The 25447-nt window shown below is 36.1% G+C and overlaps 1 protein-coding gene across 2 annotated transcripts in view; it reads left to right on the plus strand.

Annotated features, from left to right (window-relative positions):
• Positions 1–25447, plus strand: part of SSBP2 (single stranded DNA binding protein 2) — a 290136-nt gene that overhangs the window by 59742 nt on the left and 204947 nt on the right. For both annotated transcript variants that reach the window (XM_046666475.1, XM_046666473.1), the window contains exon 2: positions 19565–19637. In XM_046666475.1, coding sequence (XP_046522431.1) covers positions 19565–19637 — 73 coding nt within the window. The remainder of the gene's footprint in view (positions 1–19564; positions 19638–25447) is intronic.

A 25447-nucleotide genomic window follows, 5' to 3' on the forward strand; every position in this document is an offset into this window, starting at 1 on the left:
TGAACCATAGACTATAGGATCTAGAACACTTAGTGGCTGATTGCGTGTCAGGAAAGAGTAAGAAATTGAGGATGACTGTCAGGTTTTTGGTTTGAACAGCTGATGGATATGTGTCATTAACTAAGAGGAGGAACGGAGAAGAATGTGGTGTTTAAGTTGCCTTGCAGGTATTCGGGTGGATATACCCGGTAAACAGTTGAGTAAATTCATCTGGTGCTTTTAGCAAGTTCTGAGTTGGAGACAGAGATTTGGTAGTGTAAACATTAACCGTTTTTCTATTGACTGGCATAGTGGGTCTGAGGAAAACGTGTAGAACAAGAAGAGGACCATGAAGTAATCCTAAGGAATGCCAGCATTTTAGGGGTAGGTGGAGGAAGGAAAGCTTATAGGAAAAACAAAGCGATGATTTAAGGTATGGAGGAGAATGAGTTGAGAGTGATTTGATGTTTTAAGCCTGAGGGGAGTTATCACCAGAATCAAATACCTTGAAGAAGTAAACTAAGACAAGGATTGCACAGTGACCACTTTCGACATTGCAGCAAGAGTAGTTGGGTAGTTGTGTGGAAGTCATATTATGGGAAGACTGGAGAATAAGCGTGACTTAGCACATTTACTGGTTAGGAATTGGTTATGTTGCACATAGCTGAAAACTCTAGATAGTAATAAGATTAAAATTTATTTCCTCTTAAATGAAAGAAGTCTGAAGGTTGAGAATCCAGGGCTGAAACAGCAGTTCGATGAAGATGTCAGGGATCTACACCCGTTCTACCTTTTTATTCTGGTGTTTTCGTCAGCTCTGGTTGCTGTAACAAAGTACCACAGACTAAGTGGCTTATAAAGAACAGAAATTTATTCCTCAGTGTTGGAGGTTGGAAGTATGAGCTGAGCATGGTCTGGTTCTGGTGGGGACCTTCTTCGGGGTTGTAGACTGCCACCTTCTCCGGGTATCCTCACATGGTGGAAGAAAAGCTAGCTAGCTCTCTAGCCTCTTCTTGTCAGGGCGCTAATCCCATTTATAAAGCCCCCACCATCGTGACCTGCTTACTTCCCAAAGGCCCCACCTCCAAATGCCATCACATTGGATTTAGGGTTTCAACATATGAATCTTGAGGGGATACAAAGATTCAGTCCATTGCATCTGGCATTATTAAAGTGGGCTCATTCTCTTGGTCCAAGATGGTGGCTGAAACTCTAGCCATCACACCCACCTTACAGGCTGATAGGAATAAGGGGACATTGTAGAATGTATCCCCTTGTGTAAGTCTTCCATCTTCAGTCTGTATCTCTTGGGTCAAACTTCAGGCAAGTGAACATACGGAGCTTCAAGGGGAATAGGGGAATGTTATCTATTAGCTGGGAAACAATATATCCAGCCAAAAGTTTGGTTTCTTACTACTCAGGTGAGAGACCTTAGAGGCAACCAACAGTCTCTGCCACAGAAGAGGTTAAAATTGTGTCTGTGTGTGAGTGTATGTTTGGAGGAGGAACGTAGAGACTTAAAGCTCTGTAAATTTGGTTAATCTGCTGTTTTGGAGCTTCTGTGGTATTTCTCCTGGACAGTACTGTGGATAATCAAAAGGGAACTGTTAAAGATAGAGGAATAGATTGTGCACCTGGCATTGGTTTGATTTGCAAACCATTCTGCTTTCAAACATTTAATTTTGCAGATATTTAGGGAAGTCAATTGAGGAAGGCAGACCTTTGCTAAAATATTTTACTTACGTTCTATAAATTATATTTTGATATGCCAAGAAAACACTGAAATGGCATGGTAATCTGATTTAGGACCATGAACCTATTATAACACACTTTCTATTTAGCTGGCTTTGTAATTGTCAGTATTAGTGTAATTTATCCCCTTCAAATGTTTTTGAATAAAAAAGTATGGTTTCTAATTATAGGGTAGATTAGGTTAAAAGGATTAAACTAATACAGGATGTAACAATTCTCTGCTCTTTGAAAAGCTAACATCTGGGGGACTTTGGAAAGAATAAATGTGTTTAGAAATTGCGTATTCTCTTAGATAGTTTTATAGGGATATTCTTCTTCCCATTTATTGATTGGAACTCTGCTTGCCCCGATTTTACCCACTGAACCAATTTACATGGAGTCAGTTGAATAATCTGACTGATAGGGCCAGACTTTTCCCATAGGTGTGTATAGATAGCATGCTTTACTCTTACAGTTTTGGTTTGGAAACCTTGGCACGTTGGTCCACACTGATCTGTAGGAACCGCACAGACTGATATTATGGAGAAGCAGAGTTTATCTTCTTGATGTTCGAGTGGAGGGGTAGGGTGGTAGGAGTGGCGGTTGTACTAGCAGTAGCTCTAGGTTCAGCTTTGACAGGTGAGCCTGTCACTTCTCTGTCCTTCACTTAGTCACAGAGTGATGTCTCCTGGGTAATAAAATTTCTTTGAGGAAGATATTGAATCCTGATGTCTTTCAGTATTTTTCTAGATAGAGTGAACTAAGCTTTAAGAGTCATACATCCTAATCTCAACTCTTCTACCAAATAGTTCTGTCGATCTGTAAGTCAACATTGCTCTGGGCCATATTTTAATAATAATAGGATTATATAATCTTATACTTGGAGGTATTTTAAAGGTCATCTGATCCAAACTTCTATCATGAATAAATATGAATAAATGATACTGAATAAATGAATAAAGCCCCTGCAGTCTTCCTGGTTTCAGCCTGTACATTTACTCTTTCAGAGGTTGGACACTCACATTTTCCAACCCCAAAATTGTTCATTTCCCAGCCCATCATGTTTTTGGATAGCTCTAATGGTTACAAAAGGGTCCTTGGTATACTGAGTGACAATTTGCCTTCTTATCAGTTTAACCCATTGGTTTTACTCCCATCCTCTTTAGCCATGTGAAATAAGACCAATCCCTCTAATAGCTGACAAGCTATTAATATTTGAGCCTTTTCTTTTTACAGGCTATGCATCACTGACGGTTTCAACCATCGTTCATGACTTGTCTTCCCCCGCCCTGCATCCCTCATCTTTCTAGGACCATTACCTCTCCTTTTCTAGTTCTGTACTCTATTAATGCATTTAAAGATGAAATTAGCTCTTTTGGCAGGGCAGTCAGAAACTCTATTAATTCATATTAAACTTGGAGTTAACTAAAACCTGTCTTTTCACATGGGCTGTTGTTAAGTTATATTTGTCTATCCTGTACAAGTTTTTTGGTTTAAACACAGGGTTTTATGTTTATTTTTGTTAAGTTAATCTTACCAGATTTAGTGCAGTGTTTCAGAGTGCCTGTTCTTTTAGGATACTAATTCAGGAATCTAAATATATTAGTTATCTCCTTAATTTTATTTTCAAATTTGATGATTGTGCTGTGATTCCTTATCTCAAATCAAGGAATTAGTTTGATTATTTCCATCTGGACTTAAGAAAGCCACGATCTCTTAGCTCACTCTTTTCATTGATTTAGGCATCCATGGGTGCTAAATGCTTCTAGTTCAATTGATTGAAAATTGACTATCTGGAGATTAACTTAGTGGAGGTTCATGTTCTATTTAATCCTGTTTTCCTTCCCTTGTCTATTTTTTCCTTTTCTCTGTTGATTATTTTGGCTTTTTATGTAGAGATACTTTTTTAAAAATTTATTTTTGATATAAATATAACTCAAGAATCAGAATCACTTTAAATTTGAAAAATATAAATTCCACTGATATTTAAATAAAATTGTGGGGTTTTGCTTATGTTTTGGGGTACAAAATAAACTTCTGTATTGGATCCAAAGCTTTTCATGGTAACCTAAATTTTAATTAGGAAATGCCATAGGGAATTCCATCTAGATGAACATTTTTTCAATTACAAATGCACATACTAAGGCTTGTTTTAATATAAGCTGAAAAAATAATTAAAAGAGAACTATGAGAAGAAATTCTTAAAATTATTATAAGCTGCTACTAAATAATTAACAATTTAGTTTCATATGTGAAAGCGTTTTGTTAACTGTAAAACACTGTAAATATAAGTTGCTATTATTACTGTTATATTCCGTAATAGTAGAGGAAAATCTTTCTATTGCATATTGATAAGTAGGGATCTGTCTCAATAATAGAATATATTATGAAACCATTTTATTACTCTTAGGTACGTAGAGAATTTTATTTTGGTTACCAGTGTCGCATATAGTGTAGTTAATTCTTTCATGCTATTAGTCTTTCCTTAAGAATCTCCTTTTCTTCCTGCTATCCCATTTCCCTTACTACCTAGCTTAAGTGCCATTTCCTCTGTCATTTAAAGCCCTTTTGTCAAGAGTCTCTTAAAATGGTCTCTTCCTATTCTGAATTCTTGATATTTTTGTTGCCTGCACACCCATCATATGCTGCTTTGTCTTAGTGATCTTATTTTTAATTATATGCTTTCTCCCATTAACATGTCTGAAAATTACTTGAGGGCAAGATTTGTATCTTCACTTTGTTTTTGTCTAAGATGTAGAACAATAGTAGGAACTTACTAACTAATGCTGATGAGCCTAAGTGTGGTTGTGTAAAATTTCTGAGGATGTTTGAAATAGTTTTTGTTTCTAACATATTTAGAATTATCTTTATGCTACTAATTTGTTAAACAAACTCTTTCTTGGTATAAAGCAGCACTCTCTGAGCATATTGCCACAAATTCTGCAATAGATACTTAAGAATTGTCTAATAAAGAGATGAATAAATGGCCTGAAATAGCAAATGCTGTAAGTGTCTAAATATTTCACACTAACACTAGGAAATAGATTAAACCCTGGGAGAAAACCCTGTGATTCTGATCATTTTATATGGAGCTTTTAAAAAGTGGCTCCAAATAATGATTAAAAAAAATTACCATACATTTGTACCCTCTGAAAATCAGAGGGAAAGAATTATCCTTTGTTTTTCCAGTGTTGGGGTTTTCCTTTGAACCCCTGCCCGCTTCCTTCTGTGGTATTAACAGCTCTGAGTCCTTGTGTCTACAGGTGTGTTCTGAAGCGTTTCTTTCCTGTTCTGCCTATGCCCTAAGGAGTATGGATCAGAGATACTGCTGGAATTTGTTATGAGAAAAACTCTTCCAGGATTGCTCTAGGCAAAGTGGGAAATGGATTATAAGCACTAACCTCACTTAATGGTGCATAGAAATGTGGATACTTTAAATGTGACAATAATGAGGTAGGCCCAACTAAAGACATTACCAAAAGAGTTACAGCTAGATGAGTATAGGGATTTGGCTGGGGTTAAGGAAGTTGGAACAAGGGGAAACATTAAAAGGAAACATTAAAAAAGAAGGTGGAAGGAGTAGGCAAGAAGTAGTAGGGAATGTGGTGTGAGTGGGAAGAGAAAGCAGATGTAAAGCTGAGTGGATCTGAATGCCAAAATGGCACGTGCAAAGGTTAGAAAAGAGAATTAACAGGAAGAATTAAGAAAGATGAGTGGTAAAGCCAGGAAGGAATTCTGAGTTAAGTTATTTTCAGTGCTTAGTAGTGAGAGGAAAAATATTAGACTACTTTTAATCATTTTCCACTCATCTTATTTTCTTGGGATGTGTAATTTACATTACAATCACGTGTTGCTTAATGACAAGGACACATTCTGAGAAAGGCATCCGGTGGTTTCATCATTGTGCGAACATTACAGAGTTCTTACACAAACTTACATGGTACTCCTACTACATACCTATATGGTACTAATCTTATGGGACTTCCATCATATGTGTGGTCCATCATTGACCAAAACGTCATTATGTGGGCACATGACTGTACTTAGAAAGAACATGTTTTCTTGGTTACAGTTTATTGAAATGACTTATTAGAGTGCACGATTAGTGTTCTTCTGTACTTGAGGGAAATATTACATGTAGATAGTAACGTACAATAAGCTTGAGAAGGAGATATATGAATTCACGACTAAATTTTTAAATAATGTTTTCCTAATTGTGGAATATTTGCAAAATACAGTACAGAGAAGGAAGAAGCTTTATTACCTATTGTAATCACTTTTTTAAAAAATATATTTTTTGAAGAGCAGTTTTAGGTTCACAGCAAAATTGAGCAGAAGGTACAGAGATTTCCCATATACTCCCTCCCCCTACTTCATTATCCATACTTCACTCCAGAGTGGTACGTTTATTACACTTCATGGACCTATATTGACATATTATCATCACCCAAAGTCCATTGTTGACATTAGGGTTCACTTTGTTGTACATTCCATGGGTTTGGATAAATGTATAATGACACATATCCACTGTTAAATAGCATCATACAAAGTATTTTCATCACTAAAAATCCTCTGTGCTCTGCTTATTCATCCCTCCTTCCCCGCTGACCCCTGGCGACCACTTATCCTCTTCTTGTCTTCATAGTTTTGCCTTTTCCACAGTGTTATCTGGTTGGAATCATACAGTCTTTTCAGCTTGGCTTCTTTCACTTAGTAATATGCACATAAGGATCCTCTGTGTCTTTTTGTGTCTTGATAGCTCTCCTTTGTAATGCTTAGTAAATATTCCATTGTCTGGATGTACCACAGTTTATCCATTAACCTACTGAGGGACATCTTGGTTGCTTCCAGTTTTGGCAATTATGGATAAAGCTGCTGTAAGCATCCATGTACAGGTTTTTGTGTGGACGTAAGTTTTCAATTCCATTGAGTAAATACCAAGGAGCATGATTTTTGGATAGTAGGAAGAGTATGTTTAGCTTTGTAAGACACTGATGAACTGTCTTCCAAAGTGGCTGTACCATTTTGCATTCCCATGAGGAATGAAGGAGAGTTCCTGTTGCTCCACAGCCTCACTGGCATTTGGTGGTGTCAGTGTTTGTTGTGATTATTTTTTAACATTTTATTCTAAATACTTCCATTATTTTATGCAAATAAACAAATGGTGTACAATAATTTAATGAGTTTCACAGAGTTGGACATATAGGTTCTTTTTTTTTTTTTTGCTGTCTGTAAAACTCTGTCATGAAAATTCTTTGTATAAATCTTTTTGTATACTTGTTTTAGAATAAATTCCAGAGGTAAAGTTGTACCATCAAAAGGTATATACATGTTTTTAAAAATCTCAAATTTCTTATTTAAGATCACTGTTGACTTAGGTAAAATTATTGCTTTGGGAAGTAATTTTCGAAGATAATTTTCTCTCCTGCCTTTAAATTTTCTGATGAATATTGGGAACTTGAATAAATATAATGTAAAGCTTTATTAAAGACACTAATTTCAAATGAATATCCCAAGAATATCCTATAAAAAGATTTAATATCATTTGGCTGAGTTTAGTAAACTCTTATGCTTTATTTGCCTATTTTCTGGTGGAAGTGCTCTTATGCAGTTTACTTGAGGAAAGGACATTAAGTAATTATTCAGCTGGTTAAAGATAACTGAAATTGAATAATAAGAAATGAAATTAATCATTTATGAATTAGAACATAAATTTAACATGGTTAATTCTAAAAGTAAAAATGGAGCTTTACCATGACACTTAACTTTTCTTTTCTTTTTTGTTTTTTAAAGAAAATTTACTTTGGTGAAGATAATTAGTCCAAATAAAATCTTACAGTCTAATAATTTTTAAGTCACTTAAGAATATTTGGTTAGAGTCATTGTGCTTTGGCTGTTCATATTTGAATGCATGAAGAAATATCAATTCTCTTGTAAAAATGATCAATGAAAATTTATTTGAAAAAAGTTTGCTTTTGCTTTTTTTTTAAACCTCTGTATAGTTTCTGTCTTTAATCTGGATTTGTAGGGTCGTGTTGAACTGATGCATTGTGTTTCTTGATTTGCATTTAACTCTTAGGAAATTTCTATCTAGTTAAATCTTGATGCCCACTGTGTCTTCTTAGCACAAAGCAGTGCTCATTTTCTCAATTTGGGAAAAATAACTCATTACCATTTATAATATTATTCTCTCAGGTGGGGAAAGTTATTTCACATTGGCTCTAAATATAACTGCAAGTATCCTTTGATAAAGTAACTATTCTAGGACATTTTGTCCTCAGTTGAATTTTTTAAGTAAATTTTCTCCCCCTCTGTTGATCTCATTTCAAGATTTAGAGATATCACCTGCTGAAAAACTGTGAACTCTCCAGAATGTTACAGCATAAAAATGCTTAAGATGAAAATATGGTAACAAAATATTTGTCATTGTATTGGTTTTTCTTAGTACTTCATACTGCTCTCTCTGTAGAAGTAATGATTCATTTGGTTTTAGCAGTTTGGTCAAGTCATTCACCAACCTGAAAGTTATTTTAATATCATTGACTTGGTACCCAATATCACTTTGTTTTTGGCACTTATCTTTACTTAAAGCTGTTTTCTAGCCAAGTTAATCTGGCTACACTTGCATATTGTTAAAAGCTTGGTTTGGGTTGTTAAATTACCCACCATTGTTAGGCTAAGTCTGCTTTTACACTAGGACTAGTATAGTCCTACATCTGAAGTGTGACCCCATGGGTCTCTACTGTATACTCTTGGTATTCATTGAGGTCTTTCTACTGTGAGTAATCAGTGGTTTCTCAGCCCTGTGTGACCAATGGTTTCTTGCCTGGCCTGGTAGAGTTTCACCCTACATATGTGCAAAGGGACCCCATGCAGGTTGTTGGAGCTCTTTTTCTGTGTCACTCTCTGCTGTCTGATATTCTGCCCACAAATTCCAGTTGCCTTAACCTCCCTCAAATCTGATGTCTTGATCTCCTCAACTCGAGACCACTGTCCTATATTTGGATTTCTCCCACCCTGCCCTGTGTTTTGGAATGCGCCTTGAGGTAGAAAGCTAGAGTGTTGATAGGACTCATTTTGGTTCCACTTTACTCAGGAATTGCAGGCCTGTACTGCCTGTTGTCCAAAACAGTTGTTTCATATATTACATCCAATTTTCTAGTGTTTATAGCCAGAGGGCAAGTTCAGTCCCACTTACTCCTTCTCTTCTGTTACGGGCTAAGTGGAAGTCTGGTTTCTGGTGTTAATTTTGATGTTAAAACATTGAAATAGAGTACAAGAAGACCTCCAAGGTTAGTCAACAAGTACAGCCATGTGCTGCATAACAACATTTTGATCAGTGCCAGCCTGTATATATGACAGTCGTCCCATAAGATTAGAACCATATAGCCTCGGTGTGTAGTCTGCTTATACCATCTAGGTTTGTGTAAGTACTGTAGGGGAGGAAGAAATTTACCTCTACCTCTCTAGGTTCTTTTGGCTTGGCTAAGAATGAAATTGACATGAGACAGAAAAACAGGAGAAGAACAAAAGTTTAATAACTTGTATACTGGGAGAAACCCGGGAAAACTGAGTAACTTGCTAAAATGGTCGAAGCCCTCACCTTAAATAACATCCTCAGCTAAAGACAAAAGAAGATGTTGGGGATTGGGAGAGTAAGGGACTTCAAAGGGAAGGAAGGCAATTCACAGGTAGGTGAAAAGGAGCAAAAGTTTGGAAAACAAGTGTTTGGTCATACAGAAACAGAACAACACAGAGGGGAGCCTAACAAACAGACTTTTCTAGGTTTCTGCCTGTCTGCCACCTACTTCATGTTCTGCTAAGGTGGTAGCTCACTTCCTGAGACAGGTTTTTTTAAAATCAGAATTGTTTTGGGCAGTTAAAGGAGAGGTAACAAGAAAAACTGAGTCTTTTGTTTCTTAGAAATAATCAGCTTAAAATAATCCTCATGTTAAAGAGATACATTTTTGGGTGTCAAATTTTCTTCCCCTTTAGTACACTCTGATGTTCATACAATGACAAAATTGCTTAACAACTCATTTCTTAGAACATATGCCCTTCTTTAAAAGACAAATGACTGTATTAAAAAGCTACTAGTGTTCTGGGTGGGTATAAAGGAGAATCTACTCTCTGTAAGGATAACACAAACAGATAGGAAGTAAAGACTATGACTTAAACTGTGTATATCAAGGTTCCGTAGGCAAATGGGAGCTGGAGTATAAAGTCAAGTCTTCAAGGTGGATTGAAATGGAGTAAGTACTATTATCGAGTGTCCCCAGTACTGTGTTTCCGGTTTATATAGCTTAGCTAGAAGATTGGATAGAGAATTTTACTAAATTCTATGAATAGCTGTATTTCTAAGAAATGTTGATTAATTAGATTTTTATTAATTCTCTTTATATCTTAGCTTTTTTTATTTTTCCAAAATTGATAGTAGTCATTTTAATTGTGCACTTGCCTGTCTGTATAAGGCAAGAATTTCTGTTTCTAAGCACACCAAATCATTTAATTCCAAATCCATACTCCTCACATTACTTGTCTATAATATATGACATCAATGAAACATCAGCACAGTAGTATTTTTTAATGCCCAGCCATCCATCTAATTGTTAAATCTTTCATTTCTCTCCCTGTCTTTCTTATCTGATGCAGTTATCCCCACCCTAAAACATTTAATGCCCAGTGTAGTATCAATATCTGTATGTATATCAAGTATCTATTTCTCTAAAATTGATATTGAAAATATACAAAAAATAAATGTTTTAAGTGTATTTAAAACAAAGGCTTGGGTATTATAGTATTGTGTGGTTGCATAGGCACAGTTTTACTCTGAGGCTGGTTTTTAGTTTCGCTGGTAATGATGAAGGACTTTAAAAAGACAATGTTAGAAACAGATTCCTAATTTTTCACACCTCCTTAGCACCAGGTTGTAAGCCCTGTTGAAAATTTGATCAGGCTGATCTAGTTTCGCTGCTCATAACTACTTACAATCCCATGAGCAGCCTCTCGGTGGCTGCCAGATACTCCTTGCCACTTTTTACCAGCTGTGATCCAGCTAACTATTGCTGTATCATTGAGGAGTCACGTTTGGACGCTGATATGTGTCGATGGTCAACCCTGGAATTATACAGTAGCTCAGGCATAAGAGAGATCTCTTTTCTATACCCAACATGACTCTAAGACCATTAGGAGTCTTAATCTCTTCTAAGTTCTCTCTATCTGAGGCTTCTGTGGCTACTGTCGTTGGGATTTCAGGACAAAAGGTGGGGAATGGGTTTTAGATGCAGGATTTTGGATGCATACTATTCACCAGTGCTAAATAAAAGACCCCTGTGCTATCTGTTTATTGTTTATTTCCTAACCTTGATTTATTTCCTTTTAAAAGGAAATAAAGAGGAGAGAGGGAAGCTAGTGTCTTTTGGGCTTTTGTTTTATTAAAAATAACAACTAAAACAACAAAAATCTACCACCCACAACTCAGTGGACTAATTTATTTCTTTAAAAAAAAAATCACCCGTTGTCTATAGGGATTAGGAATCAGTGTGAAAGAATTGTTTAGGTAACATCCATGTTGTCAGTACAGTATTTTATTAAGAGGCTGAATCTTAAGGATACTGAGAGGATGCTAATGCCAAAATAGATGTCTAAGGGGATATCTTACACTTCTCATTTGAATGTCTTGATTGGAGGAAATCAAAGTATTCTGTAAGTCCCTTATGCCTGGTCTAAGAGAGTCACTCATTCATTAAAAAATATATGTTGAGGGGCTGGCTGAGTGGTTAAGCTCACGCGCTCTGCTTCGGCGACTCAGGGTTTTCATGGGTCGGATCCTGGGCGCAGACATGGCACCACTCATCAGGCCATGCTGAGGCGGCATCCCACATCCCACAACTAGAAGGACCCACAACTAGGATATACAACTGTGTGCTGGGGAGGTTTGGGGAGAAAACACACAAAAAAAAGGGAAAAAAATGAGGAAGATTGGTGACGGTTGTTAGCTCAGGTGCCAATCTTTAAAAAAAAAAATATGTATCGAGTACTTACTATTTTAGGTGCTGGGATACAGAGGTAAACGAGAGAGAAAGTGCACTATAGAGGCTTAATTTCGAGAGAAATTAGAAACAGCTGTTTTTTGAAGGTATTATCCTGCCCTGTCTTTCCTCCACCTTTGCACATATGTAAATTAACAAAAAGAATTTTAAAATGACAAGTGGGGATTGAATAATTTGAAGGCTTTATGTTTATTTGAATCTTTTTTCTTTTTCCTTGCTAAATGTGAGATGACTGCAAAATGCTAACAGTCAGTTTTCATCACTGAAGTTTGGGATGGATGTGTGTTTTCTCATATTAAATGGCTACTTTCTTTTGCTTTTCAGTCTCAATACTACATCTTTTTAGAATATTAAAAAGATAGCTTGCCTCATGGATACAGAGAACAGATTGGTGGTTGCCGGAGGTGGGGGCTGGGCAAAATGTGTGAAGGGGGTCAAAAGGTACAGACTTTCAGTTATAAAATAAATGTCATGGGGATGTAATGTACAGCATGGTGACTGTAGTTAATAATACTCTATTGCATATTTGAAAGTTGCTGAGTAAATCTTAAAAGTTCTCATCACAAGAAAAAAATTCTGTAACTATGTATGATGACAGATGTTAATTAAACTTACTGTGGTGATCATTTTGCAATATATACAAATATTGAATCATTATGTTGTACACTTGAAACTAATATGTTATATGTTGATTATGCCTCAATTAAAAAAAAATGATAGCTTGCAAGGTACTTTAAGAGTTAATAGACAGACATAAGTGTGAAAAGTGGATACAGGATATTGTGGTCAGGCTGACAGACATGGCCATTTCTTGGTAGTTAGACTTTCCATTGTCTAGACATTTACCTAATGATTTTATGCATAGTTTATAAATGTCTATATCACAGGAATATTGTGAGGCATAATTAAATGTTATCCACAGCTGGCACACATTATTCCTAAAAAGTTTTATAAATATTAAATCGTATTATTATGACTAGAATGTGTAATGTAAAGGAAACTCTTGATGAATCCTGTTCACAAGATTTAAAAAACCCTTTCTAGGATATAAACAGTCATATCTACTTTGTTCTGTAAATTCAGATTTTAAAAATCAGGTCATTTTTATTTACTTTTGTGAAGTAATGATTTGTTTTATATAGATGAATTATACACACATAGATATTGACATATGTATGTTTATACGTGTGTAGAAAGAGAGTTAGGAATCAGCTCTGAACTATAGGCAGTATTCACCTTTTATTTATGTGTATCTTGGAAAACTTGTTTGCAAATTAACAGTACTATCTTGGAAACCTTCTATTTTTATATCTTGCCCATAGTTGCTTGTTTTCTACCATTTCCTTCAGAGGAAGAAATTTAATCTTAAATTGGATAGCTAGGTTGTAGAAAGAGTTGAGTGAAGTAAGGTCTTTAGGCTTTTGCCAGAATGTGAACTCCCTTCATTACAAGGATAGTTGAGAATTTGCTGTAATTAGACTCTTAGGTGACGCTATCTGTTGTAGATGCCTTATTAGTTAAATACTTAATCTATGCTAGAACTGTTAGATGATACCTATTGGCAAGCATGTAGTAGATTTCGTTCATGTGAATGGTAAAAATTTGTTTGTTAGATTTTGTAATTTTCACAAGGTAAATTTGAAATAATTTTGGTTGGTGGTGTGGCAATGACATTTTCCCAGATTTTAAAGTTAAAAAATTAAGGAGAGAAAAGTCACTTAAGTGCTTATTGAATGAGTATACATAAATTCTGAATTATATTTTTAAGCATGAAACTAATGTAAAATATTTTATTGTAAAACAGTTTCCTTTTTAATTATTTTTTAATTGTTCTCCATATTCTTTGGTTAAAAATCTTTGTGCATTAAGCTTTTCTACATTTAAAATAATTTTTTTAGGCTAGATTCCCAGTGATGGAATTATTGGATCAAAGTGTGTGAAATTTTTTTTGAAAGTTCTTGATGTATACTAATTGCCAAATTGGTTTTGAAAAGAGCTATACCAGTTTATTGCCATCAGCAGCGTTTGCATATCCATTTCCTTACCTATTATGCATTTAAGTGAGAATTTAAATCCCATTGTTGCTTTAATATGTATTTCTTTGATTTCTAGTGATGTTAAACATTTTCCACATTGTAAAATTAGTTGTGATGTTTGTTATTGTCTCTGCCCATTTATCTATAAGGGTTTAGTGTTTTTATTTTCATATTAGCTATTTCTGTGTTTAAAAATCAAAAATATCTGAATGTCTCTCCCTCCCACCCCCCAAAAAACCTGTCCAAAATTAAGTCAGACAACAAACTGGGAAAAAATCTTTGCAGAAAATCTATGAGAGGTTTTATATTTTTATCTAGCCAAATATCTTGGATTTTTGTGTAGTGTGAATGACACAAAGTTTAATCTTTAACTGGAGACACAAAGCTGCCGTGGTAATTGTTGTTTGGAAGCCAGTGCTGTGATGAGAGCCTCCCTCAGGCCTTCTGAAGGGGCACGGGGCCCTTTGCCTCTCCTCTAACTAGGCTATACTGGTTTTACTGCTTTATTTAGTTTTTCTGCCCCATCCATAGTAGTTGGACTTAATCTGTTACTACTTCTTCTTATTATTATTAATGATTCTACCAGTAGCTGTAACTCATATTTCCTTCACTCTTTTTCTATGCACAGTGTGTGTGTCTGTGTATATCTTCAAAAATATATTTCCCATTGCAAGCATATATCACAGTCTAATTTTTCCTCTTTTATCAGATACTTACATTGCCAGTTTTTCACTGCTATAGTTTTGCCACAAGCTTAATTATACATTGTTCGGATTTCTGATTAATTTTTTAGAATGCTATTTGGGAGTAAAAATACTGGGTGAAATGGTAGAAAAGGTTTATTATTTAATTGTTTACTACTTGCTCGTTTATTTCTTTTTGAATAAGTAATAGAAGCACAGGCAAAATAATCAAAAAGAAGACAGTTTATGCAGTGAAAAGGCCTTCCTCTTAGCCTAAGCCCCCAATCCCTAGGAAAAAAAGCCCTGCGATAAAAGACACTGTTTGAATGCGCCCGAATGACTCCAGCAGAGTGGGGGGGCGTGACACCTGTTGCTCCTGTGCCTGCAGGTGTATGAAACATCATTGTGAGAATGCGCGTGCAGCGTGTAGATGGGAGTGTGCTGTGCGAACTGTTCTACACTTTGCCTCTTTCACTTACTCACCTTGCCATGTTATTTTCCTGAAAAGCTGCACCATTTAAACTTCCATGTTTTACCCTTATGAGCATTGACTGCTTTTGAGTTTTTAGAATGTTTGCTACATTTACTGGTGAAATTTTAAAATAACTTCTTATGACTGGGAGGTTGATTATTTATCCTGAGGATTACTCACTGGCCATAGGTAGCCATTCTTCTTATTTGAGTTTTAATTTCCATACCTTCATCATTATTTAAAAATTAAGATCTTCAAATTCTGGCAGGTCGTTTTGTATGAGCTCTTTATAGATTAAGCCTATAGGCCTTTTGTCATCCTGTTGATGGCATATCCTATTTTCTCAGTCCGTTATTGCTTTTTAATTTTATTTGATTTTTGGAGGGGGCAGTCAGAGGTTTAACATTTTTTGTTGTGTTCATTTTTATATACCTTTAATTCTCCTCTAATTATATATTTTTTAAATAACAAAAAATCCACTTTTCTTAGAATCATGTGCAAAGTAAAGTGTACATGGGATATCCCCCCACTCTTTCCTTTTGTAAAATAGGTTAAAAGGTTAAGCAGCAGACCTGTCCACATCCAAATTATTAGAGACTTTGATTCATGAAGCCTCCTTGAAAGAGATTTGACTCTATCAGGACTAGAGGGTGGTAGAATTTGAACTGTGGAGTTTTACCAGTGTTGGTGATTTTTCCGTTCGGCCTCGTATGGCCTCTGTGAGTGCCTGTGTGTAACTGAGGGACAACGACATTAGTGTGCATCACAGCCGTAGGTGACGTGGGTGACGTGTAATTGCTGACTGAGGGCAGTGCCCCGAGGGCTCAGGCTTTGGCTCGGCTCTGTCCTTCTCATTTTAGCCTCTACCTTTGCTCTTACTTTTGAAGGTTATGAGCCTTCAGTGACCAGGAGTAAAGAAGGTATTGAGCTGTTTCGGGTATATTTTGCATTCTGGCTTTGGCTCCCTCTCTAGAATCGTTGGTCACAACTTTGTTAACTCAGTCATTGATATCCAGTTGAAAATTAGAATGAAAGGAAGATCATTGAAAGATACATGATCCACAGGTCATTGATGTGCTTTTTCACTAATCAACGTAAAAACAAAAGAGTGGATCTACCTTCTGCAGCCCAACTCTTATGCGTGATTGTTCATTTTTTCTTGTGTATTTAGATCACATTATAAGTTATATTATAGCTTATATATATATATTATAGGTTAAGTAGTTACTCTGTACTTTATCAAAAGTAGTTAAATTTCTTAAAGGATCCCAAAAAGGAAAAAGAAAATATTAGTTCAAGAGTATGCACAGTTTAAATATTTGTATATTCAATTTTTATCTTAAATTTTCTTAAATTTATCTTGAATTTTCACTATTCAGTAGAAACCGAATCCAAATAAAATGTTGTCTGCTTATGAAGTTTGATGATCTCGTGTCCCTGGGTAAGGGACTGTACTATGATTTATATTCCTGCATAAATGGACAAGTGTCACTCCCCACCCCCTGGAGTCATTTGTATTCAAACACTATCTTTTTTTGCAGGGCTTTCCCCCCAGAACCTTCTGGAGATTCTTAATTTCTGGTGGCCTTACTGCCTCTATTGTGGGGGGCTAATGGAAAATACACAGCATCTGTATCTGAAGCTAGAGCAAGTACTCCTACTATTGGCGTGGCTCCTAGTGGTTCCTCAGAAGCAGGAAGGGGGCTAGAAAAGAATGGCAGATGTGGAGAGATTTTAGCATTAGAATGCAGCACGTGACTTGATAATATGTTTCTAGATGTGAGAGAATTAGCTGACATTATAATGATCATTGTCACTGTTTATGGTGCTCTCCAATACTTTCAGCAATATACAAGGAAAGTATTCTTATTCCCATTTTACAGATGAGGAAACTGAGACTCAGAAATCATGTTTCATTCAAAGTGAGCACAGGTACTGTAAACAGGTGGAGAAGGTGAATTTAGCTTAGGAGGTGGGCAATTTAGGAGAGAAATATCTTGTTAGAAACTTAAAACAGTAATTTGGAGAAGCAGGTTTGGAGGTTATTAGTGAGGATAGGGCTAAAGAGTAGATTTGGAGAATCTTATGCCTGAGCGTGATTGTTAAAATATTGGAGATTGGCTGGTGATGTATTATGGAGTCGTCTTGGCAATAGAGTTAGTTAATTGTTCACCCAGGCAGTGCTCCCTGCCACTCTTTCTGGAGCAGAGGTCCTGACTGCCTGGGAAGCATTAATGTTGTTCAAAGGAGGTTGCAGAACATGGATATAGGAGGTGGTGTTGTGGATAGATTTTCTCAGCCCTATCCACCCCACCACCCTGTTGGTAGCAGTGTGCTGCTGCAGCACAGATCTGAGGCCAGGCGGGCAGGTGCACCCTTTGGAAGATGCTTTAGAATCTCTGCTTATGTATTTGAGGCCCTTCGTTGCCATGATTCTGTGCCCCTTCCAATACATTTTCTAGAATCACTGTCCTAGACCCATAGAGAGAGAGTGGGGATTGTTGCTTTTAATTCTACTTGTAAGGAGATATCCTTTTTGTTACATAATTAATTATTGAAAACAGAGAGGTAGTATATTGGCCCCTTTAATAGTATAAAGAAGAGATTACAAGTAAGTGACTTGCTTAACTGTGAGGGATGAGGGATGATGTTCATTGCAAAGACATAGCAACAGTTGTGCTCTGGCCTTGACTGTTCTGGGCTCTGTTCTCTTACCCTGCAGGCCCACCGCAGTGCCTCTGCTTCGATCTCTGACTCTCACGTCCGACTTCCCCAAGCTTGATGGAGCATCCATATTGTTCAGCTTTTGAGTTAGGCCTGGAGTTCTTGTGTAGCCTGAACCACTCATTTGGCTCTAGGCCCAAGATTTTACAAGCCACAAGGAATTACCTGAGGCTGTGTTTCTTCTCAGGCAGGAGGGTGACACTGCCACTGGCAGGCAGTTTTGAGGGTTCACAATCTCTCCAGGAGAAATTTACAAATACTCTGCTTTCTCGAGATGAAATTTGCCATCATGGTCAGTGAATCATGTGATAGGATTGAGCCTGGTTAGTGGAGGGATAGGGTGTGTGGGATATGTGTGTTTGCAGAATGTATGATAAGAATCACCAGTAGGGTTGATTGGTTTGTTTGAAACTACAGGAATATTCCAGTTCATCCAGTGCATCAATAAGATGTACTTTGGGGATGAGCCGTACTTGCACAGGTAGATACTGCTGCCAAAAGGAGTATGTCATTTCTCTCACGTGTGTTAGGGTAGGAAGAGAGTTGGGAAGCACAGATCTAGGAAGTGTCGTTCAACTTGAGGTTAGGAGGTGTTTCTAAATTGCATACATATACTCATGATCAGTAACGTGCTTTCCATCTGTGAGTAACTTCAACAGATAACTACACTTTTACAGTTAGTAAGAGTAATTCTGCTTAGTAACTACAGAATAATTCTCATTTTAAGTGTTGGGCAATTTTGGAATTGGGAAAGAATTAAACGGACAGAGCAACTAGATTTGTACAGGCTTTCTTTTTATGACAGATACCTGATAAGTTTTCATGAAAATGGAGAAAATATTCATTTTTGCAAATGCCATCAATCTTTAACAATCAAAAATTCACTTGGCAAGAGAAGTGGTGTAGCTATACCAAATTGTGGTTATTGTTACATTGTTTTGTTTACCGTAAACCTGGCTCAATATTGGTAAATATAGTGTAGCAGAAACTGAACTGTTGTGAGCTATCTGGGCACCGGTCCAAGATATCATTAAAAATACTGCCTCAGACTAATTTGGGTTTATGAATAATATTTTGTTAACAGCTCAGCTGAAATTGAGCCACATGGTGTAGCTTAAAAATTCTGAATCCACAAGATAATGAGAGTAGTATAAGTATATACTGCATGCTTAATATTTTGTATTTGAGTGATAAATTTATATGTAATTTTGGGATACAGGAATTGGAATTTATATGCTTTGAACTATAAGCACCCAAATGCTTAATATAATCTGCTATCTTTAAAGTTTACTTAATGCTATAGTTTGCTGTTAATTTGAATGCCTTATGAGGTAAAATATTATTGGCTTAATCAAATCTAAAGAATAAGAAGTTGCTGAACAAATATTAAAATGGACATTCAACACCCATGTGGGCATATGGATGTGTAAACAGCTAGAGTTTATGTTAATATTCACTGAAAAGATTGAAGGACATAAAGTTGTTGGAAAGGTCCAATCACTTAATTCATTTATTTTGCTAATGAAGGATAGTAATTGTACCTTAAAGTAAGTTATAGGGGTTATTAATGTTTGGGTATAAATTATTAGTTATATCAAATATAACATAGGGCATGAGGTTATGATAAGTGAGATGATCCAAGACAAAATCTATATTTGGATGTTTCTTGCCAAGAAAAGATATATTTGTCTTTTTCTTTATGTGCTATTTTCATTAGTTTGAGTTCTCTCAGAACATACATATATAAACTCTCATTGAAAGGTTATAGGAGTTGATTTTCTATCACTTAGTGCATAAAATATTTTTGTAATGAGAAGGTGTGTGCATTATTTAAAGAATGAATTTTAAATATTCCTCTTCTCAATAAATATTTTATTCATTTTCCAGGTTAGCACTCTACGTATATGAATATCTGCTCCATGTAGGAGCTCAGAAATCAGCTCAAACATTTTTATCAGAGGTATGTTTTATATATTTTCTGCATTGTGTTTTGATATATAAGCAAATGAAAAATACACTGTTAACAATTATTTGAGAAAAATTGATCATTATATATTATATGTGAATGCTTAGTTATCTGTATGCATAATATAGTCTGTAGATTATTTGTAAGCATTTTTAGTATCCCAAAATGCCATTCTCTGCTGGTAACTTACTATTCAACTTTCTAGCCATTTCCCCCTTAGAAATGGAAACTAATATTAGCCTTGACAACAATAATCAAGAAAGCAAATTTGCTCTAAAATCAAAAAAAGAAGAAAAACATCACCGTATCTCTGGTTCTAGCAATATCTTATTTTGGCATTATTCACAATTTTGGAAAATAGGATTTTGGATTCTCTTTATTTTATGTGGATAATAATGGATTGATGACTAAATTTCAGTTGGAAAACATTTTGATAATCTTATTTCAAGTCCTTGTTTCTCTATTTTTCTTCTTCACATTTTTTTAAACTTTGAATTTGAGATTTTTTACAGTGGTACTTTTTATTCTCCAATTTAGAGGATTAGGAGGATTTTTATTGAGTTCTATTATATGCCAGGCACATAATGGCCCAAAGTGCTTTACACATATTATCTCTAATTCTTATAAGAAATTTGCAAGGTAGATGGTATTATTCCCGTTTTACTGATGAGAACAACAGGACTCAGAGTGCTCATTTAATTGACTCATGGTCACACAGCTTGGTGAGTTATGGAACTAGGATCCCAGCCTAGGCCTGTGTTAATTCCAAAGCCCCTGGTTTTCCCTCTATTTCCCTGCTGTCTAGTATGGCAGCCACCAGCCATATATGGATTCTTGAGCACTTGAATAGGACTAATCCAGTTGATAATTACTAAAAGAGTGAAGGATACACTGGATGTTGAAGACTTAGTATGAACAAAAGAATATAAAATAGCAATAATTTAAAAATTTTGACCACTCATTGAGATGGTAATATTTTGGATGTGTTGGGTAAAATAAATGTATTTCTAAAATTAGTTTTACATTTTTTTAAATGCAGTTACTAGAAAATTTAAAATTACATGTGCAGCTCTCATTTAGGGCCACGTTTATATTTCTGTGGACAGTGCTGCTCAAAATCGCGTTGTCTCCAGGGATCTCACTGGGTCAGGGATGTGACAGGCAACCCCTTGACGAAGTGCCCTGCATGAGTACAGCCTTCTTGAGCTTCACCTGCTCCCCACACATATACACACAGGTAAACACAAACACATAGCTCCCAAATCTTTTATCTAATGAATTAGGACAGTCGGCCCTCCCTGTCTACAAGTTCTCGCATCCGCAGATCAAAAGGCCTACGATGGTTGCATCTGTACTGAAGTTGTACAGACTTTTTTTCTTGTCATTATTCCCCGAACAATACAGGATAACAATTATTTACATTGACTTTCCATTGTATTAGGTATTATGAGTAATCTAGAGATGATTTAAGGTATACAAGAGGATGTGCCTAGGTTGTATGCAAATACCACCCCATTTTATATAAGGAACTTGAGCATCTGCAGATTTTGGGCTCTTCGGGGTCGTGGAACCAATCCCCCATGGATACCAAGGGACAACTGTATATATGAACTATTAGGGCCTATTTGCAGATACAGAATTTGAGGGATTTGCCCACAACATATAAGAAATCAGTTATCTTACCATAGAAGGAATAGTCAGTGTAATAAAAATTTGGTGTCAAAGTTAATTCAAATCAAAACAGAAGTTAAGTCATTAATTAGAAGACTTTGGTCTCTGCCCTTTCTAAGTCACAGCCACTGATACTACAGAGGAAGTGATTGAGATCACAAAAAGGATGCTCTCAATATTTGTTTCTTCATCATTGCCAACTTACGATGTGTTTAAAAGAAACTAAAGCTGGCTATGGAGATTTTAAATTTTTATTTTAATGCAGTTGAAAACTTGATGAAATGATGAAAGAGTTTACTGATCTCTTTCTTTAGATCAAGGGCTATTTTCACTTGGCTCAACTTGCTTAATCATCAGGGATTCCTAAGACTGTTTTCTTACCAACATTATAAGATTTCAGATACAGTGATTATTAAGCTTCATCAAAAAAGAAAAATGTTGCTAACTTATTTAAGGAAATTCAGATATTTGGACTCAAATGGGTTATATGGATTTAGCAGATAACTAGATACTGTACTGATATGTGCTGAGCTCAGTGGAAAATGGATATACAAAATTTCTAGGGCTATTTTGTAGAAATGAAATTAATTTCAGGAGAGATTCACATACTTTTGATAAGTATTTACCATGATTTTATTTTCTCTGTCTGCATTTGGAATATAAAACAGGATTTCTCTAAGTTACTAGTTTGGTTCAGTTTCACAAGAGGAATCAGTTAAGGTGAAAACAGACTATTGTCACCATGAAGAAACAGTATTTCTGGACTTTGGAGATGAGAGTATGTGATTCCCAGAACTATTCACTTTCTGACTTGCCAAACTCTGAGCGGTACTGTGAAAAAACCTTCTCGTCACCTAAATAACCAATATGGGGTTGGCTAAATATAGGGAATGGCTAAAGTAACTGAGGTGTAAGAATGAGTTAGCTCTATTTGGACTTACATGAATAAACTTCCAAAACATTTTCTAGTAAAAGAAGTGAGCTGAAGTATACCATTTACATGGAAACCCTTGAATATAAAACAATGTATATTTTTGTGGGTACATATTTTTGAATGTAAAGTATAGTAAAAGATCTGAAAGAATATACATGCCAGACTAGTTATTTCCGGGAGTGGGGATGTGAAAGGATCAAAGGAGAATTTTATCCTTACTTGTAGGGTTTTTTAAAACAAGAAATATATATGTTTATAGTTATTTAAAAATAGCAGAAGAGAAAACACAAAATTATCTCAATTTTAAAATAGCTGTTGCTGAGTACACCCTAGAGTTCTAGATAATTTCAGTTGGTTAAATTTTAATAGCTTAACTATTTGCTCCCTCATGCTTTCAGTTTCCACCATATCTAGCTGCTTGTGTTTGCCTCTACATGCTGTAAGGCGTCGGTCATCTGGACTTTACTCGATGGTATTCCCTCTGCCCCAAATCTCCTCCCCTTCTCTACCACATTAGCTTAGAAGTAGCTTTTTCTAGCAAGGCTTTCTCAGGGCTCCACCCCTCTATGCTGACAGTGCATTCTTACATGAAGACCTTTGCAAACTATGCCAGGAAGCTTGGACTTTATCTTGGGAAAAGGGAGCTTTTGATGATTTTTAAGAAAAAAAATAACATCATTAATTTTGTACTCTGGCGTCTATGTAAATGGCACCCCTCCTCCCTAACTATGGACAGCAAAGAAAGGAGAATGTAATCTTTTAGAGCTTTGTACCCTATTTAGCATTGCTTTCTCTTTTACTTTCACTTGGATCTTCTGGAAAATTTAAGGCTGCTTGTTGCAGAATGACTTCTTAAGTAGTTTGAGTAGTAAAGGACTGTGTTATCTAAATTCTTGGTCTATCCCCAGATTTTTACATAATTCAGAACTGTGTTACACAGGAACTTAAAAAAAATACAGAGACCTATTTATTTGGGTTGGGTATTGTGAAATAAAGGGAAAGACTGAAGTGACACCAATTACTCAGAGATTCAATGTTCTCACCCTGGTTCAAGGGGAAGGAGAATACTCCTTCCAAGTTTCGCATACGCCCTCAGGATGAATGAGGCTACGGATGACTACTACGTTAAGGAGCCCTTTGGAACCAGGATTTACTGTGCTGGGTCACCTCTTTCATTTGCATGGGTTTGTTCTGCTGGGCGAAGTTGTGAGAAGGTCAGATTTGGAACTCCAGGCACTATCTGAACAAGTAAGATGTGTTTCTCGGAGTCCAGTCTCTCACTTGAGCTTACCTTTCTAATAGTGCCCTTGACCGGGCCATGAAAAATTGGACAGCTTTTGCTATTAGTCAGAAGACTGGGGCACTGTTAGACCAGCTGTTCTTTTTTTTTTCTTAGTAAAATGAGATAGCATTGAACTAACAGTAGAAATCAAAACATATCTCTAGCCAGGTTATGTTAAACTAGATTATTGTGATCTCTGATTCATGATAGATTCTGAAGCACTACCTGAATGCTAAGTATAGTTTGTGTGGCTTTTCATTTTCTTACCCCCAAGGGGACAAAATTGAATGTTCTTTAGAAATATTCTCAATGTAGAGCCCTTCCTCTGCTTTGTCTTTTATTATCCTTCAATATCCAATAATTATAAACAGAATGCTAAGAAATCTTCTTTACAATTCTATACCAATTTTTGTTACTTTGGATTCGTGAGAAGCTGTCCTTTTCCTGGTTGTATTGTTTTACTTTGCAAAGATAATTCCTGCTTACTCCAGAAATTTTACATGGTATTCATACCTCCGAGTGAGGCCTGATGTCCTTAACAAATAAAATTAAGAATTACTTGGAGTATTGGAGAGATCTGGATTGTTGTTTCCTTTCCTAAAATTTTTACATTGTTTATACTATATTGCTGGCCCTTATTTGCCATAAATTAGCCAATAAGTTAGCCAGAAATAGAAGCTTAGAAACATCTAATAGGTTGCTTCTTCAGATTTTATTAGGAATGCTAAATTCTTGAACACCATAGACTCCAAAATTCCGTTCTCTCTGTTTTATCTTTCACCTATGTGGAGAGAGAATAATAATTTCCTAACCAGTTTCTTGAGCTTTAATTTGGAGGCAGTGTAGTGTAGTGGGTAAAGAACAATACTTTGGGGCCAGGCTGCTGGCTTTGAATTATGTTGTACATCTTATTTACTTACTCAGTTTTCTTATTTATAAAAAGAAGATCATCATACTAATACTTGAAAGTTGTGCTGAGGTTTAAATGAGTTAGTACACATAAAGTGCTTAGAAGGGCCTGGCATGGAGTAAGTGCTCAAAAGTGCTGTTTTTTAAATTCTTGACCAATTCTTTTCTATCTTTTGTAGTTTCTTTCCTTATAGTAGAAGTATAAAGATATGTCCTATGTGCACATGTGCTCCTAGTGTCTGTCACTTGGATGGCCACACTCCTCCTGCCTCCTGGGGTTACCTTTTCTATCAAAATGGCTCCAGCTTGTAATCATCAGGGAAATGCGAATCAAAACTACACTAAGATATCACCTTACACCCGTTAGATTGGCAAAAACATCCAAAACCAAGAGCGACAAATGTTGGAGAGGTTGTGGAGAAAAAGGAACCCTCATACACTGTTGGTGAGAATGCAAACTGGTACAGCCATTATGGAAAACAGTATGGAGATTTCTCAAAAAGTTAAAAATAGAAATACCCTATGACCCAGCCATCCGATTACTGGGTATCTATCCTAAGAACCTGAAATCAGAAATCCCAAGAGTCCCTTGCACCCCTATGTTCATCGCAGCATTATTTACAATAGCCAAGACGTGGAACCAACCTACATGCCCAGAAACTGACGATTGGATAAAGAAGATATGGTATATATACACAATGGAATACTACTCAGCCATAAAAAAAAGACAAAATTGGCCCATTCGCAGCAACGTGGATGGACCTCGAGGGTATTATGTTAAGCGAAATAAGCCGGTCAGAGAAAGACGAACTCTATATGACTCCACTCATAGGTGGAAGTTAATATATTGACAAGGAGATCTGATGGGTGGTTACCAGGGAAAAGGGGGGGTGGGGGGAGGGCACAAAGGGGGATGTGGTGTACCCACAACATGACTAACAAAAATGTACAACTGAAATCTCACAAGGTTGTAATCTATCATAACATTAAAAAAAAAAAAAAAAAAAA

This window comes from Equus quagga, chromosome 7 (genome assembly GCF_021613505.1).
Source record: "Equus quagga isolate Etosha38 chromosome 7, UCLA_HA_Equagga_1.0, whole genome shotgun sequence".
Taxonomy (NCBI): Eukaryota; Metazoa; Chordata; class Mammalia; order Perissodactyla; family Equidae; genus Equus; species Equus quagga.